We start from the raw sequence: 8,180 nt of genomic DNA, 5'->3' as shown, positions 1-8,180 counted from the left end.
TGCAAAATGCTGGCTACTGTGTTCCGTTCCCCCAAAAACTTACGTATACTCGCAACCAGGCCAGCCAGGCGTAGGAGTTGCTAATGGTTCAATGAACCACCGGGCACAGGACTAACTAAGGAGACCAGGGACGAACATTCGTTCGGCATCCGTCACAGAAGTTGCTATTGAAATGACCTTGCCAGGCGAGTGTGCGTAAGTGTGCGTGCACTGGCAGGCTCTGAGAGATTTCTTACCCTCACAAACGTCACAATTTATTTTGGAATTTATGGCCAGAGTTGGGCCCTAAGTTTAGTTTAGTGTGCCATTGTTCTGGCCGTCGGTTCTCCTCACATCTCTCATGACAATAAACACAGCCGCAGCCGCGGCCAAGACAACGCGTTGCAACGGCGGCACTTTTGTCTGCATGTGAGTGCCAGTGTGTGTGTGTGTATATGTGTATATTTGCGAGAGTGCGTATGTGCTTTCAGCCAAGATCGCCGCCAAATGGTAAACCAGTCGAGTCCTGTCCTGCCAATGCCCCAACGATCTGCGAGCCACTTGACCAGGCGAACCAGCCAACTGGTTAGGACTTGCTGCAAAGCATGCGCCAAGGAATTTTGCCAACGATTTTCGGAATGTCTACAATGCACCAAGTGTGCATGGAAAAACATCCACAAAAAACGTACTCGCACAAGAATGAAACCAACAAACTCGGTAGACCAGACTGGTCCAGACAAAGGGGGGTGATGGCCAAATTTTGACACAAACTTGATCTGCTCGCGTTGCAGAGTTTTACTTTTTACTGCAGATCAATCATTGCAAATCATTGGGTTGCACATTTTATCAGAAACCAATAGATCTTTGTATACCCCAATAATAGATTCCTGCTTATAAGTTGCTGACAAAAATTACAGATAATTATAATCCCAACTATCCCAGCAATACACCCAGCGCTCGGGAAAACAACAGGAGATTTCCTGGACTAACTGTTTATTTTACTGTGGGCTATTTGAACGGTACTTGAGTCGATAATTTGATCTTACCAATGACTGGGGATGAACCTTTTATGATGCTATCTAAACGAATGGGACATGGAACAGGGGGAAGGACGTGACTACGACTGTGACGTTTGTTGTGACAGGCTGGTTCGTCCCTTGCTGGGTTCTTTATTGTTTGGGGTCGCTGCATGGGGCATAAATCAACAGGAGTCGACACACTAAGCCGAGCAACAACTTCAGGTAGCAACTCTCAACAACCAAGAGGCGACATAAAATTCCAAACGGAGAGCTGAGTTGCGTCTCCCTCTAAACTCAATTAGTCCAGAGTCTTTCTTTCTTTGTGTGTGACGGTTCTGCATTCCTTGCATGCCACACTGGCATTTGATTGATAATTTCGTTACGCCCCGAACATGGTCCACAGAAAAAAAAAAACAGAATACAACAGAATATAAAAAACAGAAAAAAGGAAAATGAAAAATATTCATTTTGATATGTGTGGTTTGCCGTTGCCAGAGATTTATGACGTGTGCATGCTCCCTCCTCGATTGTTATAAGAGATGACCCTATGAGACATGACTATTTGTCGTTGATTCGGTGAGACAGCAATCCCCAGCCGCTGCTCCAGCCTCAGCCCTATAACCAAGGCCCCCCAAGGCCTGCATCTGATCGGGAAGAGATTAGGCTCGGCAATAAGACGATTTCCGTGCCACACATTTCAGAACGTGTTTAACGTTTTTGGGATGGCATGAAACGGGAATATTAACGTCTAGGAATTCCATACACTCCCTTCATTACATTCTAAAAGTATGTACGAGTATGTCAGTAAGTAAGTACCTTAATCACTGTAAGAAACTCAATTGAATATGTGAGACTTGGTAGCTTAGTTAAGATTTAAATATATTTGTATGTATTTGTTATTGAAAAAAATGTTTGATATTAAAATTCGTTATCGAGCTACATATGTGTAATCATAAGAGGGCAATTGGCATACGAGTGTATCATTTATTGGCTACTACATTGGAAATATATGCACTCATAATTATTATACTGCATAGAGGCAAAATCTTGGCATTTTGTTTCGATTTAGATTTGATTGATTTGTTAAATTGAATTTAAAATTCTTCTTCGAGTAATAAGTAATGAATAATTCAACCCTTTGGTCGGCTAACTACGAGCTACTTATAACTTGGGCAAGATCGAATACTAATGTAAATTTGTAGATAATTCCTATTTATTTTTGATTAAGTTTAAACTTTGTCTTCGTGTTGTACGAGTGTACTCGTAGTTGTGTATGTGTATATCGGATTTTGGGTAAATCTTGGGTATCACTGAACGAATGGATCAAGCAGCGCCTTCAGCTCGAATGGTTCGATGTGTATGTATGTGTGACATGTGACATCGGCAATGTGTGGATTGACTCGAGATTGACCCTCGTCTCGTCCCGTTTAGACTTCAAGTTTCAGTTTGCCGTATTTCTGAAACTTGCTAAAAAACTCGTCTCATTTCTTCACACCGATGTACGAACTGCTTTTGCCGGTCTTGCGCAGCTGTTCCAACAGTTCATCGGACGATAGATTCGACGTGACAGTAACCGTTCTCTCCTCCAAGTTAATGTTGACTTTTTCGACCTTATCTATAAGAATTGCGAACAAGACTTTAGTTGGTTGCCACAATAGAACCCACAGCAGAATTTACTGTCACTGTCTGATAAGGGGACATGGCATTAATTAGCCTAATACCTAAAACTAGGCCATTTCATTTCTGCCTTTTTTATACCTACCGCCCAATTTGCCCAGAACGCGCTCCACGGCACTGGCACACCCGCCGCAGGTCATTTCCACCTTGAATTCGTGTACCTGATAGAAGAAGTACGGGGGGTGGTGGTGGTGAAAATTCCAATACACACTGCGAAAATATCTGATGGATACGTACGGTCATTCTGCTGCTACTGCTGCTGCTGTGACGACTGTCTTCCGTCGTCCTGTTGTAGACTTGCGGTAAATTAAACAGCTTGGCGGATGGAATCGATCGCTTATTGACGTGGCAAACACCTATTTCTGCCCTTTATGTTAAGAAAAAATATCTGAATCTATCTTTTCTGAACCTACTAGGTGTATATTAGGGATGTTAAATATATATTGACAAATTATATCGATATATATTTTTTTATTGATATAATATAATAGTATAGATATTTATATGGGATGTATTATAATAAATCATCCACGGAACTAGTATTCTATTCAACTATATTTTTCTGTTGTGTCACGCCGTTAGATTAGATATACCGAGTTTTGATTATAATTATCGATGCACACAAAAATATCGGTATTTTTGTGCGATAAGCGGAACTTATCGGCGTTTTATAGTGTTTTATATTTTAAAATGGCTATGGTTCAAAAACATTTTCCTGCAGGCTGGCAGAAATATTCTTCAAAATACCATGCAATACCCCAATATTTCTTCTACCGATATTCTATGGTCAAGTGGGCGGTTATTTTGAATACCCGAACGTCAAACGATTATGTGGATGAAATAGATTGTTCTTCAAAAAATTTAAGGGTTAAATTTAGAGTTGGATAATACCCAGTTTATTTATTAATCTACAAACATTTCGAGCTGTATGTGAGCAGAGTCTTTGGTGCTGTTCAGAAAAGATATGCATATACATACATATCTGTGCATCTATTCAATATCAGTTTTACACAAAAAATATATGAGAAAACTTAAATTAAATAAGTTTTATGATTTTATCCTTTATTATTGAGTGCAAATTTAAGATTTTGTTTTGTTATCAAGAAAAAACGTAGCGTCATAACTAAATTCGTTTGGGGCAGGCACCGAATCTGTAGACCACCTGATGGTCATACAACTGTCCAGGATTAAGGACGATCGATGGGAAGTCATCGTGATTCATGGCATCGGGATACTTTTGGGTCTCCAGGCAGAAGGAGCCATGCCGCACATAGTGGGCCCCGGCCTTGCCAATGTTCGGAGCCCCGCCGCGGTCCTCGTCAGGAAGGTTGTTGGCGGTATAGAACTGTACCCCTGGCTGGTTGGTGTGCACTTCCATAAAGCGACCGCTGCAGGGATGGACAACGCGGGCCACCAGCTGGACACGATTGGGCGGCACGTCGACGCAATAGTTATTATCAAAGCCGTGGATCGGACAGTTGGCCAGCTGTCCAATGCGCTTGCCGAGGTTGACAAGGCTGGAGAAGTCGTACGGAGTGTTGCGGATGCGCATCAGCTTCCCAGTGGGAATCTGCTCGAGGTCCGTGTCCACAATCTTCTGGGCCTTGATCATCAGCATGTGCTGCAAGAGGGTATCCCTGCCGCTCCCATGGCCGGCTAGGTTGAAGTACGCATGGTTGGTGATATTAACGCATGTGGTGGCTTTGGCCCTCGCCTCGATCCTCATGCCAAAGCAGCCCGTGTCGTTCAGCGAAAAGTTGATGTTGACGGTAACCTCTCCGGGGTACCCTTCGTGGCCGTCCGGCGAGACGTGCTGGAAGGTAACGCCATCTTTGTGTATTCCCACCACATCCCAGATAACGCTGTCGAAGCCCACAAAGCCGCCGTGGAGCTGATACTTGTCCCTGAAGTTGCGGCTCACACTCACTTCCTTGCCGCACAGCTTGAAGCGGCCCCGGGCGACTCGATTCGCCACCCTTCCAATGGTGGCCCCAAAGTATGCCGGCTGGTTGCGGTAGTAGCCAGCAACGTCATCGTAGCCCAGGCAAACATCCTCAAGCTTTCCGTCAACGTCCGGCACATTGATCCTCTGGATGATGGCCCCCAGAGTGATAATGGACACGCACATACCCCGGTCTGTGCTCAGCGTGAAGCGACGCACCTGATCCGTCTTTTGAGTCATGGGATTGACAGCGATGCCGAACATATCCTCGATCACGCGCACCATCCTGCCAGCTACGTAGATTTACCAAAACTCCAAATTTTTACTAAACCAAAAATGCGGGGAAACCAAAATTTGGATACGACTCTGGTGAGAAACTGAGAATTTGGAAAGCAATGCAAAGGCTGAAAAATGCCAGAAAGGTCAAGACTAACTTAGTGATATTTTTTGTTAGAGACTTTTTGTTAGTCTCACACCCAAACAGAAATCCATCAACCATTAATATTTCTGAGGCTAGAGACTGAGAGACTAGTTAACATGGAAACAAACTTCATATAGTGTCCTATCATATGACAGTTTATCTTAGCCTGCCCATTTGGAAATACGATACGCCATTCAAGTCTGGGTAGTCTTAACTAAATAAGAATTAACATATACAAGCGAAGACTTAGTGTTTAGCGAGATTACAGGGCCTAATCGTTTTGTTATTTGATTGGGGATTTAATAAACCACCGCAGTTGTCGCTGATAGATTATGTAATCAACCAAATTAATCAGCAAAAACTGAACTACTCTGAACTCTCAAATCCCAAGTGACTAAGCTTTTTGAGTAATAGGAATACTCAGTAGATACTTCGTTCTCGGTGTTCCAAAGGAATGCAAAATATAAATAGGCACCGCGTGCTCTGATAGATCTGAAATAAACTTTATTAACAAATGGGAAACAAGAAGAATATTGGGCAAGGGATCACAATGCCTAGCTGGGACCCAGCATCTTTTCTGGGCGCACCCACTCGTCGAAGTCCTTTTCAGAGATGCCCGCATTGAGGGCTTCCTGCTTCAGAGTGGTCCCATTAATGTGCGCTGTCTTGGCTATCAGGGCCGACTTGTCGTAGCCAATGTGAGGATTGAGGGCAGTGACCAGCATCAAGGACTCCTTCATTATCTTGGCTATCTTCTCTTTATTGGGCTTGATTCCCTGCACGCAGTTGATACAGAAGCTAGTGCAGCCATCGGCTAAAGAGTGGAAGAAAGTGGAGAGTCTATTGTACTCCAGTTTTGGCTGTGATGGGGATAGAGACATACTCAGAAGTTTGATGGATCGCAGCACGTTGGAAGCAATCAGCGGCTTGAACACATTCAGCTCGAAGTGGCCGCTGGCACCGCCTGTAGTGACGGCAAAATGGTTGCCCATCACCTGGGCACAAATCATAGTCATGGCCTCGCACTGTGTGGGATTAACCTTTCCCGGCATTATCGAGCTGCCCGGCTCGTTCTCAGGGAGCAACAGCTCCCCCAGTCCGCAGCGGGGACCCGATCCCAAGAAGCGAATGTCATTGGCGATTTTCATGAGGCTGGTGGCCACAGTGTTGAGGGCCCCGTGCACCTCGACCATGGCATCTCGCGAGGCCAGGGCCTCGAAAAAGTTGGGGGCCACCACAAAAGGCAGCGAGGTGAGCTTCGCGATCACCTTGACGCAGTTCTCTGCGAATCCCCTGCGCGTGTTCAGCCCAGTGCCGACGGCAGTCCCGCCTAGGGCCAACTGATAGACTCGGGGCATCACCGCGTCAAGGCGCTGTAGGCCGTTGGTCAGCTGTTGGGTGTAGCCACTGAACTCCTGACCCAGAGTGATGGGCACTGCGTCCTGGGTGTGGGTGCGGCCGATCTTGATAATGTCCCTCCACTCGGTGGCCTTGTTGTTCAGGGAATCGCGCAGCTTGGTCAGCGCGGGCTTCAGCTGCGTGACCAGTGCCGTAGCCACGGCAATGTGTATGGCCGACGGGAAGGTGTCGTTCGAGCTCTGCGACTTGTTAACGTGGTCGTTCGGATGCACCGGATCTTTAGAGCCCACAGTGCCGCCCAGAATTTCAATGGCCCGATTGCCGATCACCTCGTTTGTATTCATATTCGTTTGAGTACCAGAACCCGTCTGCCAGATCGGCAGGGGAAAGTGCCCCTCGTCGTAGAGCTTTCCCGAAATTACCTCATCCGCTGCACTTGATATGGCCGCGCTAATCTTCGAGTCCAGTCCGTACTCCTGGTTGACCTCTGCAGCGGCCTTCTTCAGTATCCCCATGGCCTGGACAAGGTCCTTCTGCACAATCGTAGAAAGATCATTCAGGAAGCGCTCACAGTTGATCAGGATCAGCCCAAACACTTACCGGCATACGCTCCTCTGTCCCACCAATACGGAAATTTAACAAACAGCGCATGGTCTGTGCGCCATAATAACGATCCTCAGGTACTTGCATAGACCCAAGAGTGTCGCTTTCTACGCGTGTCGTTTTACACTCGTTGGCCATAATTCCTACCTTTCTCTTTCTCTGGTCCGAATCGGTTAGTAAAATATAAACTAAGTCCAAATGTATATCACAGACTACGACATGAACACATTAAGCAAATGCTACTAGCAGATTTTACAGCGCATCTTTTGTTCAATTTAAAATTCGAATTTATATGCCATAGCCTCCTATTTAACCTAAATATTTTTGTGTTATAGAAAACATGTTGTAGAACAAATTATTACGTTAGTTTGATGCCTTTTTTACTCATCACTTTTTTACTACTCTCAGTGGTATCTCATTTGTCTTAAATAAAAGCATGTTTTAAATTTTGCCTTGCACTAAGCTAACGTACTGGAAACATATTTGACTTTTTTGTTCAGCTTCAAGTTGGAGTGAGAGACTTTTATGCCCTATTCATATTTTTATAGCCGGTACTCAAAAAGAGTATTGGGGTATATTAGATTTGTGTTGAAAATGGATGACTGTAGCGCCCAGAAGGAAGCGTTTCCGACCCCATAAATGATATATATTTTCTATATCAGCATAGAGCCATGCTGAGTCGATAGAGCCATGTCTGTCCCTTCGTCCGTTCGCGGTCCGTCCGTCTCGTTTGACGCCTAGTTCTCACAGTCCATAAGAGCTGAAGCAAAAAAGCGAAATTTCGTATCCAGGCTCCTGTGATATCCCATTGAATCAAGTTTATTTCCGACCCCACAAAAGACAAAAATCTGTTGCACCCACAATTTTGAAGATGCAAAAAAATTAAACACGCACCATCATAGATAATGACCATATCTACAAGATTGCACATCTGGATCAGATCGGATCATTCTTATGGCTACGCAGCGCCCGACACGTTCAGTCTCTCCCGCACACACTCTTTGTCGTTCAATGTTAGCGCCGTCTAGCGGAGGAGAGCCTGACTAAGTATCGGGTATAAATGTAGAGTTGCGGCCGCAGCAGCACGTTCCCCCTCGTTCTGTATATTTTCTTTGAATATATGTAACTTTAAATAAGTTCAAAAGCGCATTCTGCGATTTTGACGCGTTCAGCTTCTAGA

The 8,180-nt window shown here is 44.9% G+C and overlaps 3 protein-coding genes across 3 annotated transcripts; all 3 read right to left on the bottom strand.

Moving 5' to 3' along the window:
* Positions 1-2,479: 2,479 nt before the first annotated feature.
* LOC113566008 (copper transport protein ATOX1) lies at positions 2,480-3,082 on the bottom strand. The gene is made up of 3 exons (XM_026989671.1): positions 2,913-3,082; positions 2,761-2,836; positions 2,480-2,613 (listed from the first exon to the last, which is right to left on the bottom strand). The coding sequence occupies exons 1-3, from the start codon at positions 2,916-2,918 to the stop codon at positions 2,480-2,482; spliced, it is 216 nt and encodes a 71-aa protein (XP_026845472.1). The 5' UTR covers positions 2,919-3,082.
* Positions 3,083-3,720: 638 nt separating this feature from the next.
* On the bottom strand, positions 3,721-4,984 carry LOC6595738 (aldose 1-epimerase). Its single transcript, XM_002021319.2, has one exon. It carries the CDS (start codon positions 4,900-4,902, stop codon positions 3,799-3,801), a length of 1,104 nt encoding a protein of 367 aa, XP_002021355.2. The 5' UTR covers positions 4,903-4,984; the 3' UTR covers positions 3,721-3,798.
* A 538-nt stretch (positions 4,985-5,522) lies between these two features.
* On the bottom strand, positions 5,523-7,203 carry LOC6595739 (probable fumarate hydratase, mitochondrial). The gene is made up of 3 exons (XM_002021320.2): positions 6,998-7,203; positions 5,922-6,930; positions 5,523-5,852 (listed from the first exon to the last, which is right to left on the bottom strand). The coding sequence occupies exons 1-3, from the start codon at positions 7,136-7,138 to the stop codon at positions 5,593-5,595; spliced, it is 1,410 nt and encodes a 469-aa protein (XP_002021356.1). The 5' UTR covers positions 7,139-7,203; the 3' UTR covers positions 5,523-5,592.
* Between the last annotated feature and the right edge of the window lie 977 nt (positions 7,204-8,180).

Source organism: Drosophila persimilis, unplaced genomic scaffold, assembly GCF_003286085.1.
Source record: "Drosophila persimilis strain 14011-0111.01,24,50 unplaced genomic scaffold, DperRS2 tig00000431-arrow-pilon, whole genome shotgun sequence".
Lineage (NCBI taxonomy): Eukaryota > Metazoa > Arthropoda > Insecta > Diptera > Drosophilidae > Drosophila > Drosophila persimilis.
Note: the sequence above shows the minus strand (reverse complement) of the source record. Positions and strands in the feature narration are given on the sequence as shown.